This window comes from Perna viridis, chromosome 14 (assembly GCF_037379345.1).
Source record: "Perna viridis isolate PV_CMFRI_1.1 ecotype Kerala chromosome 14, ASM3737934v1, whole genome shotgun sequence".
NCBI lineage: Eukaryota > Metazoa > Mollusca > Bivalvia > Mytilida > Mytilidae > Perna > Perna viridis.
This window is the reverse complement of record NC_142458.1, coordinates 3,392,834-3,417,723: the sequence shown is the minus strand read 5'-3', so window position 1 is coordinate 3,417,723 and position 24,890 is coordinate 3,392,834. Positions and strand designations below refer to the sequence as shown.

At 34.2% G+C, this 24,890-nt stretch overlaps 1 protein-coding gene across 1 annotated transcript; it reads left to right on the top strand.

Annotated features, from left to right (window-relative positions):
* The first annotated feature begins 161 nt into the window (after window positions 1-161).
* On the top strand, window positions 162-23,138 carry LOC148597760 (NAD(P) transhydrogenase, mitochondrial-like). The gene is made up of 16 exons (XM_088562418.1): window positions 162-301; window positions 2,709-3,338; window positions 3,716-3,903; window positions 4,587-4,751; window positions 5,275-5,479; window positions 5,920-5,987; window positions 6,701-6,929; window positions 7,332-7,562; window positions 12,017-12,196; window positions 13,029-13,136; window positions 14,085-14,330; window positions 15,522-15,710; window positions 17,629-17,780; window positions 19,022-19,286; window positions 20,439-20,650; window positions 22,061-23,138. Exons 2-16 carry the CDS (start codon window positions 2,723-2,725, stop codon window positions 22,211-22,213), a joined length of 3,207 nt encoding a protein of 1,068 aa, XP_088418544.1. The 5' UTR covers window positions 162-301; window positions 2,709-2,722; the 3' UTR covers window positions 22,214-23,138.
* Window positions 23,139-24,890: the final 1,752 nt, after the last annotated feature.

Here is a 24,890-nt window from a genome sequence, read left to right as displayed (position 1 = left end):
TTGCTTTCTTTTCGCATTAATTTTGTTGTGAGAGTTTTAGATAATATATATCTAATCAAGTTACAATTTAGATCGAGTCTTATTCATGTTTTATTTTGAAATAATACGTTGTCAAGAAGTGGGAATTTACCTATCGACGAATTGGAATAGTCTACGGAAACCGCGACGTAAAAAGCCGGTCGATACGATTGGTTCACGAAGATTCGGCCTTCCGTCGGCAGCCATCGTTGCCCTCGACACCGGCACTGTTCTAGCAGTGTGGACCAACGAAATTGGAAAATAATGGCATAATTTGCCTTTTGTAAGTTGAATTATTGGTTGCAATTTGTTTACAATCATATATCTTTTTGTGAGCTTGTATTGTTTGGCGCACATGGCTTTTCTTTTACATTCTTGCTTTATTCTGTGGTTTACCTTTGAAAATCTTTTTGATTGACCTTTTTCAAGGTGGCAAATTTAATCAGTTTTGATTAGCAAAATGTCCTTTTAATGTCATACAACAAATTACTGACATTCTGAGTGGAATGCTTTCTTTGCCATAATTTTGCCAGTATGGTGTTTTTAACATTTTGGAATTTGGGTCTACAGATTGCCACATGTTCAATAATGGAATTTGCATATGCATGTATGTAAAATTAGCTGCGAAACGTAGCACTAACTTTTTTTTGTGTTATTTTTTCAACGTTAGATTGCAAAATCAAAAAAAAAAAAGATCAAGAGCTACAATTTCGCAGCTAATGTACTATTTGCCTTACTCCAATTAATACTAATAGGTCTAGTACATTTATATCAGGTACATATAATTTAGTTGACATTAAAACATAATCTATTTGCTTTCAAAGGTGTAAATCAGAAAAAGTGATGCTTTGACAAGTTCCCTTCATTATTTGTCCCTATTGAAACCAGTGTCGGATCTAGAAATTCCGAGAAGTATGGCCTGCCCTGTAGACTTGCCTGAGAGGCCCACTCTAATGATTTACTGTATGATCAGCCAAATTCAGAATAAATATGAATTAATCCAGAGTTTCCTGATTTTTGTAAATTTCATTATCAGGTCCATCATGTCCATGCTCCAAATTTTTAGTTGAGTCTGAGTGCCTCATTAACTTTTGTTGCTTTGTATATATTATTTTGGTTATTTCGTGTTCTTTGTTGTGTGTACGTCTGTTTTCCATGTCTGGTTTTTGTCGCAGAATTACATTTTCATACATGTGAACCTACCGGCAGTAGTTCAATTCTACCGGAATTAGAACATTCCTACTGTTCTACCGTTGAAATAGAAAATCTACCGCTTTCCAAACATTATACTGTGAACAAATTTTGGACGCCATTTTTTTTTATTTACTGAAAGAAAAAACCTGAGAGGATCGAATAACAACATTTCCGGTTGATCTCGGGTAAACAGGTGAACTGTTAATTACCATTAATTAGGGTCATAAACAGTAATTTAGGGCTTTAGTGGTTATCGAAGAGACGTAATTTAAAAGATGTGTGATGATTATATAACAACAGGTGTTGATTGACAATTATCCAAAGTTTTGGTGGCACATGCTTAATTGATTAAACAATTGGGAATGGTGTAAATGGGGGACATATGATATTTTGATGGTTATGTTGACCATGCATTCACTGAAAATGAAGTATAGCTTATTTTTTATCCAAGTCATTGGAGGAACTAAGTGATTTCTTATATTTGGAGCACTGTCACGATCATCAACCGTCAAAATGCTGAAATGTAATATTGCATCTGCAGCATCTCCTGCCAAGAAAGCAAAGTACTGTTCCAAATTCAATTCTGCGTGGAAGTCAAAGTGGTACCAAGACAGTAATGACTATTTGAAATGAAATCATGCTCGTAGTGACAATTTTTAAATGAAAATTATTTATTTAATTATAGTAGATATATCCAAGGAGCTATATATAAATCCTTGATACATTGAATTGTCAATAATAAATAAAATCATTAAAATGCCCAAGTGTTACCCAATCAAAAAGGTCTTTCCAACTATTCAAATAGTGTATTCTGCATTTTTTCCCATGGAAACAGACTTAAAACAAGGTTTTCCATAAGTTTCACACGTACATGTATTTGACTCGTTACACTGAAAAAAAAAAACGCAGATGAAAACCTCCAGTTTTCAAACCAAATCTCCAGTTTTGAAGGAATGACTATCACATATATGCTTTTGATTTCCTATAGAATCTTGGATCCCTTGAATACTTTTTCATTCAATAACAATAAATATATTGTTACCAATATTTAATGTTATTACTTCTGTAACCCAAAAAACATTTAAAAGAATTCATAAAATTATAATTGACAGATTTCTTGATGCTGCATTTCCAGCAGTTTCCAGATAGGCAAAATGTAATTTTTACCTTTATCACCAGGCAGCAGGTCTTCTTGTCACTCAACGCCATTCCTTGTCTTAACTCAAAAAATTATTCAACAAATATTATTCTTTCAACTGTTTTTATATACATATGAAAAATGTACACCTCAATAATTGAAAAATTGATTATTTTTTTCCTTCATTTTTAGCTTGTTGAATTGAGCCATTTTTTTCATGAGTGTTTTCTATCATCAGGTCCAGACATTATGTCTTATTTGGACACCCAATTTTAACTAGGCTTAGCCTAGTAGACCTGTAGTCATTTGATCTTTGTTACAAAAAGGACTACATGTATATGTTCCTTATTGTTTTCAGGTTGAACTGTCAAGATGTTGTTCAGATTTAAGACATCCTCATTACTTGTGAATCTCAGTGCTAATGTTGAGAAAATCTCCATACAGTGCAGCCGTGGCTTCAAACATGCTCCAAGAGTATACTGTCAGAAGGCTGAGGGTGCTGTCCCTGGTATACCATACAAAAATTTGACTGTTGGGGTACCAAAAGAAGTCTTTTCTAATGAGAAAAGAGTCGCTATTTCACCAGCTGCTGTTGCTAATTTGGTGAAGAAAGGATTTACTGTAAACATTGAAAAAGATGCTGGTGTAGAATCAAAGTTTACAAATGCTGACTTTGAAAATGCAGGAGCGAAGGTCACATCAACCAATGATGCATTTAAGTCGGATATTGTTCTCAAGGTCAGAGCTCCAGAAGTTAAGGAACTGAGCCTGTTTAAGGACAATGCCACCCTAATTAGTTTTCTATATCCAAAACAGAATCCTGACTTGGTAAATGAACTGGCAAAACATAACATCACATCATTTGCAATGGACATGATTCCCAGAATCAGCAGAGCTCAAGTGTTTGATGCTCTCAGCTCAATGGCAAACATTGCTGGTTACAAGGCAGTTATTGAAGCATCTAATAACTTTGGCAGATTTTTCACAGGTATTAATGTGTTGATGTAAAGTGTATAGATTTTAGATGGACCACACAAATAATGATATTGCCTGGATTTTGTCTATGTGGACAGTCACAATTTGACAGGCAAATGATAATAAAAAAATATTGTCTTATAATTTTGGTTTTTAGAAGACAAGATCTTAATAATACATCAGATCTTTCCACTGACTTTTTTTTTATCTCAACATCAACTTAATATAACCCCTTCCTAAAAAAAAATGAAAAGTTCAGGGGGTATACAAACATGCGGAAGGTAACAATTTAGAAAAATTATAACAAAACCACTGTTCATGCCTTTGAACAAAAATACTATTCTGCCTATACATGTAAGTGCTAATAAAAACCAATGCATTGCTTTCTAGGTCAGATAACAGCAGCAGGTAAAGTGCCCCCAGCAAAGATCTTCATCATAGGTGGAGGTGTAGCTGGGTTGGCAGCAGTTGGTACAGCTAAGAACATGGGTGCTATTGTCAGAGCTTATGATGTAAGACCAGCCGTGAAAGAACAGGTGGAATCTCTTGGTGGAGAATTTCTGGAAGTCTCTGTTCAGGTAAAGCTCAGACCTTGTCACTTATAGTTTGCAATGATGAATGAAAAACTAATTAATTGTAGTTAAAGACAGATCTTTTTGAGGTGAAATTCTTAAAGTTTGTGTGTGTGTTAAGTTTTTGAAGCATTTTGTGGAGATATGCTTGGGCATATTGGACAATCAAGAATGCCTTCCATAAAAATCCTTTAGAATTGGGAAAAAGCAGTTGAGACTTGATACAAGGTTGAAAAGAAGACACCGTAGTCAATGTGATAATGTTTTTTAACACAACAATTACCAGAAACACATAATTATAACCTTGCCACAGGAAGTGGTGAGGTTTAATGTGATACCCTCCAAAAAGTTGCTTGTCTGTCCCATGAAAGTTTCATTAGGATGACTTAAGAAGGTATTGAACTTTGAAGGATCTCATTTACTGCCCAGTTGATGCCATATTTTTCTTATTATATCAGTGTTCTAGGATTTTTCAGAAATTGAGGTTTCCTCAGGAAAAATCTATATGAAATCAACTTTCCCACAGTCAATGACTGTTTTCATAACAAATCCTTACAGCATATGAAGTTTTCAACTTGCCACGGGAAAGTGTAACTAAGTACCTAACTTTTCCTGACCCCAATTTCACTTGCCCCAGGTAACGGGAAATAGGAATCCTAGAACACTGTATATGTTTATCTATGTTCCAGGAATCAGGTGCAGGTGAAGGAGGCTATGCCAAAGATATTAGTGAAATGTCACAGGAGTTCCAGGATGCTCAGAAAGCTCTGTATGCTAAACAATGTAAAGAAGTAGATATAGTCATCACAACAGCTCTTGTCCCTGGTAAACGGGCACCCATTCTCATTACTAAGGTAAATTAGTGAACTAGATATAGTCATCACAACAACTCTTGTCTTTGGTAAATGGGCACCCATTCTCATTACTAAGGTAAGTTAGTGAACTACATGTAGATATAGTCATCACAGCATCTCTTGTCCCTGGTAAACGGGCACCCATTCTCATTACTTAGGTAAGTTAGTGTTGCTTGTGCATTTTATATTGTCCTAAACCCAGGGCCACATAACTTGAAAAATTACTTTTGACTGAGAAAATTCTGAACTGTTTGTGGCGTCTTCAACTTCAAGACTTTGATTGAAGTGAGAGGGAAAGCACTTTGTTGTTATCTGTAGTAGAAATTTCTTAATGTCATGTTAAGCTTAGAGCAACATAAATCAGATGCCTCAATAGGATGAACACCCCTCCTTTAGTACAACAATGTGTTGAAAGAGCATACTAAAATTGTCAGTTATTTCTGTTTTTATTTCATTTTTTTTTTTTTTTATTTCTTCACTGAAATGTAAATGAATATTTTAAATGATAACCTGTTTTTCACAGGAAATGGTAGATGCTATGAAGCCAGGATCAGTCATTGTTGATTTAGCAGCAGAAGCTGGGGGTAACGTAGAGACCACAAGACCTGGAGAAATCTATAAATACAATGATGTAACACATATAGGATATTCTGATCTGCCTAGTCGTCTACCAACACAATCTAGTACATTGTATGCCAACAACATCACTAAGTTTTTACTTTCAATTGGTAAGGGAAAGTAAAGTTATGGCATATTGGTGGAAAATTTTTAAAATGTAATTTGCAAATTTTAGATTTCTCAAGCTCTATCAACAATAAACTAAGTGTTAAAGCAGTTTGAGGGAAACCTATTTTCAAACAACATTCCTATCCAAAAAAATGTTTCAGCTACTTAGCTACTTGCCTGAATCTTTAATTTCATTTCTTTTCAATAAACATTAACTTATGAAATTTTGACTAGCCTGTGTAGATTTTTACCAGACTCAGGCATATGGCTAAGGGGTCAAATATTTGAAAAAAGAGTTAATGTCTTCATAGGGACAACTGAAATGAAAGTATGTATAAAAAAGTATAAAAACAAATGATAATGATGAGAATGGTTCAAAAATAAATGAAAAAGAAGTATCACTTAATTATTGTGTTTATTTTGACTGTGGTAACTCTTTCAGGTGCAAAGGATCATTTCAGTATCAATTTTGAAGATGAGGTTGTTAGAGGAGCAATTGTCACACAAAATGTAGGTTACATTGGTGTTAAAGATAAATAAGATGACATATAACGAAAATAGGTATGGTAAATACAAACCCACTATGATGAAAATGTTAGCCTAAGGCCACCCATTGGGTTTTTTATGGAGACAAAGCTTCATGTAAATATATCTTATCATTAAAATAAAATACAGGTACATGTATGTCTGAGATTATGAAAAGACATCAAAGTAAATGCATATGGTAACCAAACAGAACACCAATAAGTACTTATTAGAACTGCCAACCCTTACTACTTTAACACAAGTCTTCTGATTTTCGCAAACAAAATAACACAGTACGAATTAAGAAAATATTATGATAATCCAGATTTTTTTCCCTTGTTATGACCTTTACCAGATTCAAAATTAGTGTAATCCTCTTAGTGGTCATTTCTGCATTTGCCAGTAATGATTTTACAATACAAAATTAACCTCATGACCTTGGTTCAAGCTCATGTAGAAGCTTTACAAAACAAAAATGTCTGCCCCTTACAAAAAATCTCCAACAGATCCCCAGCCTGACTATTTTTCATAACTTAGGTTGGCAGCTCTTATTTTATCAGGAGATTTTTATATAAATTAAAGTGAATTTTTTAATTAGTAAGATGTTTGATTCATTTTGCTGCTGATGTCATTAATTCTTCTGTTAAATTTAATATCTTTTTGAAATTGATTTGATTGTATAACATCCATTTTTGTAGGGAGCAGTTGTTCCACCAGCCCCACCACCTAAACTTGATGCTGTTGCATCCCCTCCTCCAAAGGCAGTTGCTGTCAAGGAAGTTGAGCCACCAAACAAATTTAAGATACAGATGAATGAATCAATGCAGTACACGCTTGGCTTAGGTGGTATGGTTTGGCTGGGTATGATCTCACCAAGTCCTGCCTTTGCTACCATGGTGACAACATTTGGCCTGTCCTGCATTGTAGGTAAGACTAGATTAGAGAATTAAAGGAATTTAATGCATGAGTTTTGTAGGAGTTGAGATAGTTAACTCTGTGATAAATAGAAAGGAATTTTCTACTGAACAGATCTTTTTCTACATCCTGAAATGTTACCTTGAAATTAGTTTGAAACTAGATTTATGGGGAAAGAGGTATGGGATCCTTTTTTATAAGGAAGGTGTGAAATATATTATGCTTCAAATAAGTCGGACAGAATCTAAATGTCAAAAGGAAAGTAATAGATAATTGTAAACTAATCTTTTAAAAACTCAAATGAAACAGTCAATTCCTCAGAATCAACTGTTAAAAAGGATCAGTAAATTTGATATGCTTATTAATTGTGATGTCTAATTAGTCCTTTAAACGTGACATAATTCATATTCCCAGGTTACCATACAGTATGGGGTGTTACACCAGCTCTCCATTCACCATTGATGTCTGTAACCAACGCCGTTTCTGGATCAACAGCTGTTGGTGGACTGTTACTGATGGGTGGAGGTTATTTCCCCTCTAACACCATCCAAGTTCTTGCTGCCCTGGCTGCTTTCATATCCTCTATCAATATTGGTGGTGGATTTGTTGTCACACAGAGAATGTTGGACATGTTCAAGAGACCAAGTGAGTATAGAGCAGACAAGCAAGGGAAACCAAAATGATTTCATTTAAGCAGAGTAATTAATATCTGAATATATCTGTGTACAGCCCTCAATTTAGTCTAGTGAAATGGTTGCATTGGCGACTTAAATAACGTTTTTGCGACTGAAAACAATATTAAAGTCGCCAACTGGCGACTTGAAATAATATTGACTGGCGACTGAAAAATCCGGAAAAAAATCATGTCCAAGCAGGTATTTTTCATATGTTACTCAATTGTCACCAGTACGTTTGAAAGTAGCGAGATTTTGAAAACGATTTCAAGCGTGTCATCGATTGTTTCTAATTCCCCGTATTTTCATATAAGGGTATTTAATGTACAAAACACAAAAGAAAACAACTAAACAAAGGGAACCAAAGTTGTAGTATCAGTTATTTGAGACTCAAAAATCAAGGGACACTGTTACATAACAAGTTTGGAAACCAGACAACATGAAAAACTAAAACCAAAAACACACTAAAAATTAAAAAAAGTGAATGACCCGGACAAAATGAAAATACATGGTATTACTTGAACTTGTGATAACATTTTTTCTGGTGACCTACTTTTTTTGGCTGGCGACTTAAAATTTGTGTTGGCCACTAAAATTTTAAGGTTGGTGGCCAAAAGACCACCTAGTTTCAAAAGGTACTTTGAGTGTTGGTATATGGGCTGTTCCAGTAAAACATGTATGGGACGGGGGAAAGGCACTTGAAAATTGGGATAACTCCCATAGAAGCGATATTTTTCCACTCCTACCCACCCATAGAGGTAAAAACCCACGCTTTATAGATGCCAACAGAAACAAATTAAATTTTATATATATTCTTTAACAGTATTCCCATGGTGATACATTACTTTTTTTATATGATTCAGCTGCATGTGACATATTTCATACAGATAATAGCAAGACATAGCATGATTTCATGAATGCTTCATTTCATTTAAACGTATTCTGTAGTTTTGCACATAATCAGTGTTTTAGCTAGGATTTGAAAATAGTGGGTGCACAGGGAAGAGGGCACTTTAACATGTAGCATGTTTTTTCAACCAAAAAGGGATGTTGGTGTATTTGAAGTGTTTTTTTTTTAGATTTATGTTGCATTAAGTCAGAAATATCTTTATTTATTTTTTTGCTTTTCTTGTATGTTTGTATTCTTATTAAATAATACAAGAATGATGTGTAGACAAAAATTAACATTACTTTTGGAGAATTTAAAGCAGTATACTATCACACTATAAAGGAGATGAGGGCAAGTGATTCTTAACATTTATGACATACTATGAGGTAAAATGTTGCATGAAATGAAACAAATATTCAATATTGCTCCAATTTAATTTCAAAGTCATATTATTTTCTCTAACTAATGTAATTATAACTTTTGAAAAATTACCTGTACTGTTGACAATATAGAAAATTTTAAAATGAATTGAACTGACGGAGATAACCGACATATTGAATAAACAAACATATATATATGCAACATGCAATTGTTTACACCCATGGTTCTACATAACATAGACCTGTCAACTTGAAAATATTTTTAAAATTAATTGTACAAAAGAAAATAATTATTAACTAATGATTGGCTGTCCATGAAATGGTGATAGATCCAATCAGGATCCAATTTCTATTGGTCAGTGATGGTCATCCGACAACCCTGATCAGCTGATTGATCACCAATAAATTACATGAGGTACAATGTATACCTGCGGGTTAATTGGGACAGAATGTAGTAAATGAAAGTGACACTTTTTAATTGGCTTGGGGTAATTTATTCTTCAGATAATTATAAAAGGGCACTAAGGGGGTAATATGGCAGAAGGGCGGGGTGCTGCACCCTTCCATATTGCCTAGCTAAGACAATAATTAAAAACCATGTATATTTGCTGTTTTGCCTATTTCTTGCATGTTGCACATATTCATGTATAGACTAATGCTTTTACCACTTGTACATTCATATATCTGTATATTAAAATTGTTTCATATATTAACATTCATTTTTATGCACACATATCCTCTCAAAGCTTGATTTTTGTCTTGCCTAAGAGCAAATACGAAGAAGGCCAGAATATAGGGATTACCTTTCTGTTATTCACAATTGTGAGAGTATTTGTCCATAGCAAATTTTCAACAACCACTTTATATCACAGGTCGATGATATTTGGTATGTGAAGAGAAATAGAAGATAATGCAGTATTGATCCACACTGTACAACAAAGACTGAAGCTGGTGTATTACCATGAACTATATTGTATCTCATCTAACCAGTTTCTGTGTTTATCCATATGATTGCCTTGATAGTTGTTTGAAGTTTCCTAAAATCCATTTGTTTTATCGGGGATCAATGATTTCAAGAAAACTTCTCTTCTTGTATACCTAGCACTTTCAGCTGGAAATCTGTATTTAAGCATCATTCAAGTTTGCATGCACTCTGTGCAGGTGAAGAACAAGAGAGTACAAAGTAATACTGATGTTTATCAATATCGAGAATTCTGCTCATTTGCACACTGGAGGCTATCTTGTTTAAGGGTATGGAAATTTTGGTCATTGTTGTAGACTCTTTGACAATGTTGAAGATGGAGAACAGAAGTAAAAGCCTGTTCTTTGATAATTTGGTGTTTTTGTCACATGCACATTCACTCCATAGCCCATACCCTTTTATTTTGAAGTTTTGGAATGGGTTATTCTTGATATCAATATGCAATGACTACATAGTGATATAACAACTGTTCAAATTCAGTTTCAAAAGAACCCATCAAGTTTAATTGTAAAAGAGTTGCTTTGATGATAATTTAGACACACTGAATAGATATAAGAAGATGTGGTATGAGTGCCTTCATTTTTCCAACAACCACTCACAGAGGCAAATTTTCAAGCCCAGTGCTGTGCCATAGATGCATTTTCCACCAACCCACAACCAAGTATATATTTTTTTTAAAATGCCGTTCCCGGGTCCCATGTACAATGTATGTTTTGCTGGAACAGCCCTAAAGAACTTTTTTTAGATTTATGCAGAATAAACTGCAAAGTTATGTTTCTTATAGTTAAATATTTTGGCAAAAACTATAGTAAATTCACCTTAATTTATTCCAATACACACACCTTTTTTCAGACAGGATTATTTCATTGGTAAAAAGTTGTGGTTTAAAGTTCATGACCTTGTAAATTGATCAGGTGATTGGAAAGTTTTGTATCCAAGATAAAATAAAAAGGATGGCATCTTTTCTAACAGTAAATATGGTCATATTGATTTATTGTCCTTTAAAACAAGTCCACTTTTTAGCTCACTTGGCGTCCGTCATCTGTCCTTGTCATTAACAATTTTTCCAAACTCGTCTACTCTGACACTACTTGACCAATTTTAATCAAAGTTGGTATGAATGTTCCTTGGGGTATCCTGCATAGAACTGATGTGGGGATTTTTGATCTGTTAAAAACATGGCCGCAGTTACTAAAAATTGAACATAGGGGACAGACAGTAGTTTTTCACATATATCTCCAAAATGGTTAGGCAAAGCCTATTCTGAAAGGGGTAAAAGTGTTCAGCATGATTAGATCTATCTGCGGTCAAATTTTCATGTAAATCTATTAAGCCATGTTGGAGTATGGCCCTTTTTCAAAGTTTTTTTGCTATTTTTAATGTTATTTCTTTCAAAAATCTTCTCCTCTGACACTATTTTACCAATTGAAACAAAACCTGCTATAAGTGTTTCTTGGGGTATCATGCATAGAATTGAAGTGGGGGTTTTTTGATCCGTCGAAAAACATGGCCACTGTTACTAAAAATAGAGCATAGGGGTCAGACAATAGTTTTTCGCATATATCTTCAAAACGGTTAGGTTTAGTCAAATTCTTTCAATAGCTGAAATGATCCTTATTTTTAGGACTACAAAAGTCTTCAGACATAAAATTTGTCAGACGCCTTCTTATAAGAATTATTGCCCTTGATGGGAAAATGACCTTCTTTTTTTTTTTATACAGTTTTCAGCCAATGTCTTGAAAACTATGATAGATTTAGACTTTCATTTATTGAAATGATCCTTATGATAAGTCCTATCAAAGTTTTCTTGAGTCAAAATTGTTGGACTTCTTGTTTAATTTATTGCCCTTGAAAGGCAACATTCATCCAGGTGAGCGAATCAGGCTCCTGGGAGCCTCTTGTTGTCTTCCGTTGTTACATGTATGATTTTTGTCTTACCATGTTACATGTATGATTTCAAGTGAAGTAGAAGTCACTTGCCTGTATCATGGAATTTAAACATAAATCAAAGTGTTCACTTAATCAGTGTTGAAGCTTCATGAACAGTGGAAGTTCTTAAGGCTTCAAAGGTTTTGTTGATTGACATATATCTTTTAAAATACATATTATTTAAGTATCGAGAATTGGTATTTCTGATTAATTGTTTGAAGTGTCTGTTCAACTTTGTGTTACAGCTGATCCTCCAGAATACAACAAATTGTATGGAATACCAGCAGCAGCCTTCCTGGGATCTTATGGATATGGAGCTTACATGAACACCTTTCCAGACATACATCAAATGACCTACTTAGCTTCTGGTTTGTGCTGTGTTGGAGCTTTGACTGGTCTTTCCTCACAAAGTACTGCTAGAGTTGGTAAGTTGCAGGCGTGGAAATAAGAAAATGTATTCAAATTGTCAAGATGGTAAGTTTTGTCTTAACTGAACTAGACTGGAGTGAAATTTAATTGCCTATATGATATGTTAAACAAGAAAAACTTCTAAAATTACACACCCAGTGGTCAAGAGCTGTTTTACTTGGACTTGCCCATCACAATATATTTATTCACTATAGGAAAATAGGAGAGTGCGACCTTTTTTTTTATTGATCACATCATTTTCTGTTATTATTGAGCTTTTTTTAAGGCTGTGCTTTCTAGAAAGCTTGTTAGTTATTTTTATTACAGACTACAGTTAAAGTTGGCATAATTAAACTTCCATGTGCACTCCTTGAACCGTTAAGGTTTCCCGTACGCATGATACCCAAATGCATGATAAACGAACAGTTCTATTGTGCATTTAAATGAACGCTGCTATCGTGCATTTAAATGAACGCTGCTATTGTGTGTTTTAAACACACAATAAACAAACGTTCATACCGTGCATTTTAACGCACGATAGCCGAATGATGAAAAATAATAATATTAATAAATAATGAAGAAAGAAAAAAATTAAAATTAATGAAATTATTTAAATTAATAATAGCAAAAAATATAAAAATAACAGTTGAATCAAGGAAATAAAGTACAAAAATAAACGAATGCTAAAATGGGAAACATAAATGTTGCAAGGGGTGTAAATTGAATTTTCATACAAACTTGTAAAAAGACGAAGCGATTTTTTATGTCAGAAACCTAATTTGGTCCATGATTAAGATGGGATTCTTATTTTGTTTACCAGTGATTTTCAGTAACTGTTTTATTTTACAGGAAATGCTCTTGGTATGATAGGTGTATCTGGTGGTGTTGTGGCTACCCTTGGACTACTCAAACCATCTCCTGAAAACTTCGCCCAAATGGCAGCCCTCATGGGTTCAGGTAAGATAATGCCCAAATGGCAGCCCTGATGGGTTCAGGTAGGATAACGCCCAAATGGCAGCCCTCATGAGTTCAGGTAGGATAACGCCCAAATGGCAGCCCTCATGGGTTCAGGTAGGATAACGCCCAAATGGCAGCCCTCATGGGTTCAGGTAGGATAACTCCCAAATGGCAGCCCTGATGGGTTCAGGTAAGATAACTCCCAAATAGCAGCCCTGATGGGTTCAGGTAAGATAAAGGAAAACATAGATCCACTAATCAGAAGTCCATCCACTACTGCTGTTTGTCTTATACATCTGTATGATAAACTAATGTTTGTTTGATGTTTCTCCACTCGGAGATGTAGATAGGTAGGAATATTATTTTATTTTATAGAAATAAACACCCAGAGTGTATTGTAGTCACTAAAACAGTACTGTATTGATTACTTTAGGTAGAAATTGAGGGGGAAATTAAATTACATTATGTGTAAGGCCAAAAATTGTACGGAAACAGCAAACATAAACATTTTTAATTTAGACCTGTAAGTACAGAATCACCAGTGTAATGATTTAAAATTTTGGTTAAGCATGCTTCTGTTAGTGCATCATGGCCTTGTTCACCAAAGATATTTAGATTTTATTGGAGTGAGTTATCTGTAGTCCATGAATATGTACTGAATATCCAGGCTCAACCCCAGACTCCTATGTCACCCCAAGGGCCACAGGCCCCTGGGGTGATATAGGTTGAGGGTTGATACCCCATGTGATACAGATTTTGACATGTCATGTTCATTATATCATATATATCGGGTATGCAATATAGGTTTAGAGGTGTGATATAGATTTAGAGGTGTAATATAGGTTTAGAGGTGTGATATAGGGTAGACGATATTTGGTTTAAACAAACACTTATAATGCATATGCAAAAAAAAAAAATATATATTAATCTAAATATATGATATTGCAGGTGGACTGATAGGAGTGATTGGAGGAAAGAAAGTGGAGGTAACAGACTTACCACAGATGGTTGCTCTATTCCACAGTCTGGTCGGAGCAGCTGCTGTCCTAACATGCTTTGCCAATTATCTGTTAGAACAGCCACACTTTGCCACTGACCCTGCTGCTAATGTAATTAAGACATTTCTTTTCCTTGGAACATACATTGGAGGTGTTACATTCACCGGTTCCCTGGTGGCTTTCGGAAAACTTCAAGGTACATGTATAATATATTGTCAAACTTTTCAAAATAACATATAAAAGTGCTTCCAAGGTAGAATTGCACAAGCTAGAGCCCTTTTACAGTAACTATCAGTAACTGGGTGTAACTATTGTGCTACAATAAAATGTGTGGATTTTAATGCAAGGGAGATAATCTGTCTGTTACCCTCCCTTAGCCCAATCTACATACATGTGCATGCTAGTATAAAAGAAACATAGAAGTGTAAGGGGGTTCTTAATGTATTTGTAAGTGCCTAAATGTTTAAATCAAATGCAAAACTAAAATATTTGTAGGGCAGTTGTATACAAAAGAAGTGAAAAAACTTTCACTACATTAGCTTGGTCCACAGAAAGGTGTAGGGTAAAGAGATTCTGTCATTGATATCAAAATGTTATTTTGTTTTTAAATTTTAAATTATAGTAATAAAGTGTGCTAATTTTTGTGTCTTTATTGATCTGTTTATAAACACCTAAATAAATTCCTTTACTCTGAGCTTATTTAGTGCACAGCTTAGCATTCGCGAAAAATTAGAATACCAAAATTTTTGTTTTTGCCTCAAAAATCCTAAATTTAAAAAATATAAATCTCTATATGGTACCTTAGTTTTGAAAGAGTAATCAAAGGAACCAAGATTCTAGTAGAAATCAATGCAATCCAGGGACAAAGGCCAGACATGGAAAACAGACAAACACTACAAAATACATAAAGTAACTAAAATAATATATACAAAGGAACAAAAGTAAATCAGCAACTCGGACTCCACTAAAAACTGGGAGCATGGACCAGGTGCACCGGTAGGGTAAGCGTCATCTGCTTTTCTTGAAACACCCACCAAGTTGCTCAAAAAAGTTTGGTCCGAGGTAGACGACAGAGGAAAGGAAAACTATGATATGTTGAATAAATTACTCCACATTGTGTATCATTTAGACATGCCTATGTCATATTTAAAACAGGGCAACATCAAATATAACAAAAAGAGCAGACATGATTTTCTTCCGCTTTTTCAAGTCTGGATTTTACCGTTACGTCTTATTTTGCTGTAAGTTTGCTGATTTCTGCAATTTCTGCTTATATGGTTGGCTTTGTAAATATACTTTTATAATTGGCTTTATAAAGGCATGTCTGATTAATGAATGAAAGTAGTCAGATTTTGATCTCATTAATAATTTCTTCTTTTGTTATAAGGTGTATTGAAATCTGACCCATTACTTCTACCTGGTAGACATATGATGAATGCAGGTATGATGGCAACTAATGTTGGTGCTATGGGTTATTACATGTACAGTGACAATCCTACGGTAGGGTTGGCCTGCCTCGGAACAACCACCGCTCTCTCCAGCATCATGGGAGTTACACTCACTGCTGCTATTGGAGGTAAGCTGTTACTAATATTGAATACTTCTACATGTACAATAAATACAGAATAATGACTGTTTGGAGGTTCAGATAGGAAATATCACATTTAGCTTGATATGATTAGATGTTATGTTAGAAACTGGCGTTATACTGGTCATCAGAAACTTCTGTCAGTTTGACATAACTATCATCACGACAGTATATAATAGAAAATATCTGGCAGTAAAAACAATGGAAAAATGATAAAATTACTGATAATCCAATATTTAAGCAGCAGTGATGAGACAGATTCCTATAATCAGTGTCCAGGCCTCTGAATTCTCTGATGAAATGAATCAATATCTGAGACTGCTACATAATAAATGACTCCATTAAGACTACAAAACTGTTTAGAATTGAAAATGTCAAGTTCAGTTTAAGATTAATAAACTAGTTTTAATGTGCTTCCAGTGATTCAGCACTTTAGTCCTGAACCAAGAAATGGGTTTGTCTGGCGGGGGGTCAATCAGATGCATTCATTTATCTAATTTAACGATTCGGTTTGAGTTAAATGAATTCTAATAATAACACAGGGGAATACCAAAAATACTGCAGATCTACAACATGTAAATTTGACGGCCAGAAATTTTATTCGTATCAAGGACCCCCATGACAGTTATTCAACCAGACATTTTTAATTTCAATAGTTCATTGACCGATGTCCAACACCAATCTGAATCACTGGCTTCTATTGTCGTGTAGTACACATGCTAATATTGTCCATGTGAAGTTCACATGAACTTTACTTAACAGGAACTCCATGTGAAAAATTCACACGGATTCATCGGAACTCTTTCAAATTTTATTTGCTGAATTCATGGGAAAATCATGTGAAATAATTATGCCTGTGTAGCTTGCTTGTTGGAATGCAGTAGGATCTGCAGTCACACTTTAGACTTGAAAAAGTTTGTAGTCGCTGCTTTTCATATAGGAGATAGTGTTGCATCTGGTTGCATTAAAGTTAGTATAATGGGTTAGAGTGGGGTGACATCTTTGGGCTGTTGCTTGTCTTAGCTGGCACAATGAAAACCCTTTAGCCTAGTACAAGAAGGGTTATAACAAAATTATCGAAATGATATAATCTAGGGAATAGTCAAAAAGGAAAGTCGGTATAACAAATGGTGATATTAAAGCAGGGTCTGTTTGATTGGCCTATAGTCTGTATAACTAATGACGATATAAAGGTAAAAGCAGAGTCCGTTTGATTGGCCTAAAGTCTATATAACTAATGGCGGTATAAAGGTAAAAGCAGGGTCCGTTTGATTGGCCTAAAGTCTATATAACTAATGGCAGTATAAAGGTAAAAGCAGGGTATGTTTGATTGGCCTAAAGTCTATATAACTAATGGCAGTATAAAGGTAAAAGCAGGGTCTGTTTGATTGGCCTAAAATCTGTATAACAAATGGTGATATAAAGGTAAAAGCAGTCTGTTTGATTGATCTAACATTTTCATCCTAATATGAAATATCTCTATAAAATGAGAATCAGTCCATACTGAAAAATGTGATACACCACAAAAAAGGCTACATATTTTTATTTTTGTAATTAAGTTGTTTTATGGGTCTGTATTATGAAATGTGTAATTATTCTTTCCAATCTGTCTGCTCGTAGGAGATAATCAACATTGAAAATCCAATAGATTCTATTACATTTGAGTGTCATATACAGAGATATCTCCCTTAATTTTGAAGTCTACAGTGCAGTGTTATAAAATTTTTATCTCCTAAGAACACAGGTTATATGAAAAACTGATTGCTGATTTCTGTTTACTATGGCAATTCAAACAAAATATCAAAAATAAAAATATGTAGGCTTTTCAGCCATGAATTGCATTTTGCATGATACTTAGCTGGAGTGCTGCTTAAATATTCAGTTACAAACTATATTTATTTTGTAGGAGCTGACATGCCTGTTGTGATCACAGTATTGAACAGTTATTCTGGCTGGGCTCTCTGTGCTGAAGGTTTTATGTTGAACAATAATCTCATGACCATTATTGGTTCCCTGATAGGATCATCTGGTGCCATTCTTTCCTACATCATGTGTGTTGTAAGTATCATCTGGTGCCATTCTCTCCTACATCATGTGTGTTGTAAGTATCATCTGGTGCCATTCTTTCCTACATCATGTGTGATGTAAGTATCATCAGGTGCCATTCTCTCCTACAAACATTAAGGTTGTGTAGTATAGTTTTCTATCATTTATGGCTCATGGATACACAGACAGAATTTTACCTGGCCAGAAAAATGGAAATGGATGAAATCAGAAGTAAATATACAGAAAAAAAGGAAACGTTGCAGTAAATTTTAAAAAATCTTAATTTCTGATTATAAAATTTTATCACGTCTGAAAGCAGCATACTTGTATGAAATAATACAGATTAGGTTGTTAGTAGTCCTAAATAGTTAACAACTATGAATTGTCAGTAACTTGTTTGGAATACATTGGTCACAGTGTAATTGACAGTAACTTGTTTGGAATACATTGGTCACAGTGTAATTGACAGTAACTTGTTTGGAATACATTGGTCACAGTGTAATTGACAGTAACTTGTTTGGAATGGTCACAGTGTAATTGACAGTAACTTGTTTGGAATACATTGGTCACAGTGTAATTGACAGTAACTTGTTTGGAATGGTCACAGTGTAATTGACAGTAACTTGTTTGGAATACATTGGTCACAGTGTAATTGACAGTAACTTGTTTGGAATACATTGGTCACAGTGTAATTGACAGTAACTTGTTTGGAATGGTCACAGTGTAATTAACAGTAACTTGTTTGGAATACATTGGTCACAGTGTAATTGACAGTAACTTGTTTGGAATACATTGGTCACAGTGTAATTGACAGTAACTTGTTTGGAATGGTCACAGTGTGATAATTTCACTATTAGCAGCTATGACAGTGTTCTGATTTCACTGTGATGCCAATCAATAGCTGTGATACCACTATATGTTACCTGATCATGTCATCATATCAATGAAATGCTTTTCTTTAAGTAATCGTATGTTGGCAGAGATGTTAACTTATTAAGATTTTTCTTTTTTTTTTTACAATTTTGACTGCAAATTACGCTCTAGGGATTGTGAATATTTCCTTAGTACCTTTGTTAAAATTTCAGAAAGTTCAGACGTTTACGAATCATTTCTGTAGAATACTGTAAAAATATGGATTGTCATCAAGTAGTATAAACAGATCTGTGTTTGGTTATTACTTGCCACTTAAGAAATCATAGGTTGAAAAATTATGTGACATGTATTCCTGACATTTTTTCTTAATATATCACCAGGCCATGAACAGATCATTGACCAACGTCATCCTCGGAGGATACGGAACCAAATCTACTGGAACAGGAAAACCCATGGAGATTACAGGAACTCACACTGAGATAAACGCTGATGAAGCTGTAGAGATGATCACTGAGGCCAAAAATGTCATCATCACCCCTGGTTACGGTCTGTGTGTTGCTAAGGCCCAGTATCCAATTGCAGAAATGGTAGAGTATCTGAAGAAAAAGGGCATTAACTGTCGTTTTGGAATCCATCCAGTTGCTGGTAAGATATTTAAGAGTGGTTTTTTTTTTGTCCTCCCAAATTCAAAAATATTTTCTGAAACCCGAAGACATGCATGCAGAGTTTTATTTGGATTATTTATTTATAAAGGGAAAAATCGAACAATTAGAAGCAATGATGAAATAGATTCCTTATAATATGTGTCCAGGCCTCTGACATACTTGATGAAATGAATCTAAAACTGAGCTGATTTTTGATACAGCAAGTCTAGATAAATAAATTACTGTAAAATCAGAAATAATTGCAATATTTTGATTATTGGGAAATATATTTTGACATTAAATGGCAGTAATAATTTACATTATTGAATGTTTAATGTTTCTAATGTTTAATTGTTCTGAAAATTGGATTAAGTAAAATTCAAATTTTAACTCAAATTACTAAATTGCAATAATTCTGAATTTACAATAATTATCTATAGTCGGCGTCACATAAATATAATACTGTTAAAATTTGAATAAAAATATTTGCGACGACTTTATTGACACCTACCGTCGTTTAAATTGTCTTAAATGACTTGCTCATTCGTTTAGCCAAACGGCTTCTCCCTAAACATTGAATCGTTAAATTCCGGTCAGATTTTAATTCTAGGTGCCAATATTTACATTGTAAAAAGTCGGCCATGTTTACAGTGATCGGGTTGCTAGGAGATGTTGTTTACGTTAAAATGGTTTGTCCAAAAACCAAAGAACCCAGAATGCACTTCGGCGTTATTTCGGATATCTCGGATTTATTTTACGCGAACAACGTACAATACTGAGAAGTTGATCAAGCAGAGGATTGTCACCGGAGTTCGACGGGAACTTACGAACTTCGTTTGTAAACAAATCGTCCCGTAAAAACCAACATGGCGGATATTAGTATGGGATTTTCCCGTAAGGATTTGTTACGCATGATTTAAGCTAATAAGCGACTTGTTTTTGAGAAGCTGTTTGGCTAAACGAATGAGCAAGTCATTTAAGACAATTTAAATGACGGTTGGTGTCAATAAAGTCGTAGAAAATATTTTTATTCAAATTTTAACAGTATGTTATTTATGTGACGCCGAGTATAGTGGCCATATATGTAACATGTTTTGATATAAAGTTTATTCTCTTCAAGCAACTTAATTTTTTCATTTGTTCTTTACTTCAGGACGTATGCCTGGTCAGTTGAACGTTTTGTTAGCTGAAGCTGGAGTACCCTATGACATTGTGCTGGAAATGGATGAGATCAATGACGACTTCCCAGAAACTGATTTAGTCCTGGTCATTGGAGCTAATGATACCGTTAACTCTGCCGCTGAGGAAGATCCCAACTCCATCATTGCAGGCATGCCCGTATTGAGAGTCTGGAACAGCAAAAATGTAAGGAACCTACTTAAGGTTTTCTTTTAATTGGTCCTTGTAAAGTTATGTTAATTAGTCTGAATCCACTATCATAGAATGTCCCCTAATGAGAATTATATATTTATCTCAGATTTCAAACTATCTGAGAAGTTTGTAAAAGTTGAGTTGAGGAGAAATTTGTTTTAAAATTTGTAAGGAACGATTAAGATTGGGTAGGGAGGGATATCACTAGTAGGTGTTCATTCATTGATTTTTTGTTTGAAGCAGCAATGATGAGACAGATTCCTATAATCAGTGTCCAGGCCTCTGAGATCTCTGATGAAATGAATCAATATCTGAGTCTGCAGGAAAATATGTACATAGTCCTCATGGTGTTCCTGTCTTGTTGTTCATGAACTTCATCCATTTAATACTTATGTGAAACGTCTGCTTTATATTTGCCATTGGAGAACAACAGATATGTCTTGATTTGCTGAGATTTCCTACTCTCGTTGCCAGGGCAATGAAAAATATTGAGAAGCATTTCCCTGATCATTTTAGATACACAAGTTAACAAGTACTATCTTTAAAAATAAAGATAGTCGACGCAGTAAAATTTGTTCCTTTTACTTGTAATTTTCTGCATGTCATTCAGGAAATAACACATGGCACACAATTTTAATTTTCGATACATTTTTCTCAAACGCAACTAAGTTATCAGTATTTCGTCAATCGGGAAACAGATCAGGTGACTTGCATTTCCAAGGAAGAGCATCTTTAAGGTCAGAGGGTAAAAAACTAAACTATACCGACTGCGTCTGGAAAACCTTCCCTTCATTGGGTTTGATTAGTAATGGTTTGACAACCAAGAAATAAACTTGGAATGGCCTTAGGTCAAGAAAAAATATGTATGCTTAAGGGAACATTGGATGAAAAAAAAGGGTAGGTGGGTAGGTAAAACCCTTTTATACAAACAGTTACGGGAGGATTTCTTGACTTTATTAAAAATGCTCACCTGAATAAAAATGAGCAGGTGAGAGTTTACTAGAGGAATAATATAAGCATATGATTACAACTGTTTCTAATAAACAAATAAGACTACAAGTAACATTATTGACTCACATTTGAATATTGGCCTAAATATGATCAAAACTGCCAATACAAAACAAAAGTAAACCAATTCAGGATTTAGCTGTCCAATACGTCATATTGGCCTGGTTAAAAGTGAAATTGGACGGGCCAATATGATGTGTTGTACTTGTTAGTCAATAAAGGTATAATTGCATAAGGTTTTCCATATTGGCTGAGTTACTGGTCCTCAGCAAGCAATAATGAACCAATATGGCTAGCCTCAAACCAATAACTAAGTCAATATTAAAACCTTATGCAATAATACTTAAGTATTTACAAATATGTGCAGAACTAACTTTTTAAAAATGATATTTTCAGGTGATTGTTATGAAGAGAACTCTTGGTGTTGGATATGCAGCTGTAGACAACCCCATCTTCTTCAAGACAAACACAAGCATGTTGCTGGGTGATGCCAAGAAGACATGTGATTCTCTCCTACACAAGGTCAAGGCCCATTATGGAGACGAATAATGACAGCTATTTTTAGGATTCTATTTATAGACTAGGAAATTTCCAATTTTTTTCATACCTCCATTGTTTTGTAGATGATCATTGATTTGAAATTTCTTTATATAGAGTTAATATGTATGGTAATAATTTAAAGCATTTTGTTTTGAAGAACAGTCCTTTGGTGCCAAAGAAATTTTATTTAAGATAAGGGCTAGTCTTATTACTTTAAATGTAAAAACTTAGTTTATATATCAGATATAAATCATTATTTTTCATGTATTTTTATGGTAATTTTAGATCCATTAAGGTTCTTGATAGGTTTCTTTGTGCAGCTATTAAAAAATATAAAGTCAGCAACACAAATTTGTGATCAATGATTTTAGTTTTAAATCATTGCAAGTTTTTCCTTTGAATTTACCAAAAAGTTGGAAGTAAAAAGTAAGAGATCTGATCCATTAAAAAGTTTTTCTTTTGGTTGCTATTTTTTATCCTTTTCAAATTTTTGGGTTTTTTTTCACATCTAGTGCTACAATATTGTTTCTAGGTTGTATGTTGTTAATTCCAAAATAACCAACAAAAATAATTTCTGGCTGAGCCATTTGTTTTTTTTATGACTGCTTAACAGTTATGATTCAGATACAATGGCACTTTGAGTTTAGTGTGCTTTCGATAGCAAGAGTATAATTTGGAAAAAAGATATTTTCCTACTAACAAACACAAGCACTCCATCTTAGAAATCAATTAAAACAAAGATTTTTCTTTGTAAGTTTATATTTGACTTAGAATTTGTTCTTTGTCCTTTCAGAGACATGTCTTACATGTAAAGGAATTGTTCTGGTTTTGTAGATTTCTGAAATTATAGATTTTTGTGATGTATGTGTGGACAGTGCTATGGACATGATAAGATTTTTCACATGTGCTAAAATAAAATGTGTGAAAGTTTTAAGTGATGATATCTGTTATTTCAGCCTTTCTTCCGTCATCTTTGGTTTCTAAAGGAGGGGGTAATAACAAAATTACTTAACTGATAAAATCTAGAGGGTTGTCAAAAGAAAAAAAAAAAACAAGTGGCAACATCATAGTGAAAACTGGAAAGTTGGAGACCACGACAGTGGTCATGACTTGGTAGGACATTTCATAAAAATGTAGACATTCATAGAGCTCTAAACCTCCCATTTTCATTTGGATTCATTATTTTCGTTCTATTTCAACACAAATGGGCAGCATAAAATTGCTACCAGTTAAAATAAGTAAAATCAGTAATCAAAACAGCACTGAAGATATGAATAATAAATGAGTAAAAATTAAAAGAACTGAACAATTTAAACTACCTAAACCAAGCCACAAGTTTCAAATAGTCTTGAACTTTGTAGGGAAGGTGCATCAAGTTCAAGATGAAATAATAGAATACAAGTAAAAACTACAGAAAATTAAATTGTAGACATTATGAAAATCTGTTAGATGTAAATCTGTATTTTCAGAAACAGAATATTTTTCAATAAGATATAGATATTGGAAATAACTTATTTGGCAGCGAATGAGGCATATTTTCTTATAACCTTGGTCCAAAAGCCTGACTCTTAAGACAACAGTAGGGTCTTAAAAAGTCAGAATAGTCCCTTCTAGCTGGTGACATGCCTTAACAACTGAGAAATATCAAAACTATATGCAGGGGAAGCTGGTATATTACTGTAGAAGCTTTATAGATATATATAAAGTATCCCTATTCCCTCCAGTTAGAATAAGAATTTTATACAGGATACCAGACTTCTCAGGTCAATAGCAAAACACCAGTCTTATTAAACAGGATACCAGACTTCTCGGGTCAGTAACAAAACACCGGTCAGCTTAAACAGGATACCAGACTTCTCGGGTCAATAACAATACACTGGTCAGATTATACAGGATACCAGACTTCTCGGGTCAATAACAAAACACTGTCAGATCACATAGGATACCAGACGTTTCAGGTCAATTACACACTTGAAAGAATACTTCGAATGTAATGCTTCTTAGATAATTAACAAAACACATCAGATTACACACGATACCAGACGACTCAGGTCAATAACACGCTGGTCAGAATACACAAGATATAGTGCTTCTCAGGAAATAAAAAAAAAACCCTGTTCAGAATTCCAGGTCAATAACACGCTGGTCAGAATACACCGTACATAATGCTTTTCATGTAATTAACAAAACACTGGTTATATACTCAGGATATAAGTCCTAAGGTAATAAACAAAACACTGCTCGGGATAAGAGACCTCTCAGGTCAATAACACGCCGGTCGGAATGCACAGGATATAATGATTCTTGTGTAATTAACAAAATACTGGTCAGATTACACAAAATACTAGACTTCAAAGGTCAATAACAAAAATGCTGGTCAGATTACAAAGGATACCAGACATCAAAGGTCAATAACAACACGCTGGTCAGATTACAAAGGATACCAGACATCAAAGGTCAATAACAAAACTCTGGCCAGATTACACAGAATACCTGAGTTCAAAAACAAACTTTCCATGTCAATTAGAAAACTCTGTTCAAATTTCACAGGACATCCGATATCTCATATCCTAGGCGTATTCTTCTGCGTACTATACACACACATGTATGTCCATGTAGTATATGAATTTTCGCTTGTTTTATATATGACAAGTGCCTACACATAACAAACCTTATATGTAATGCC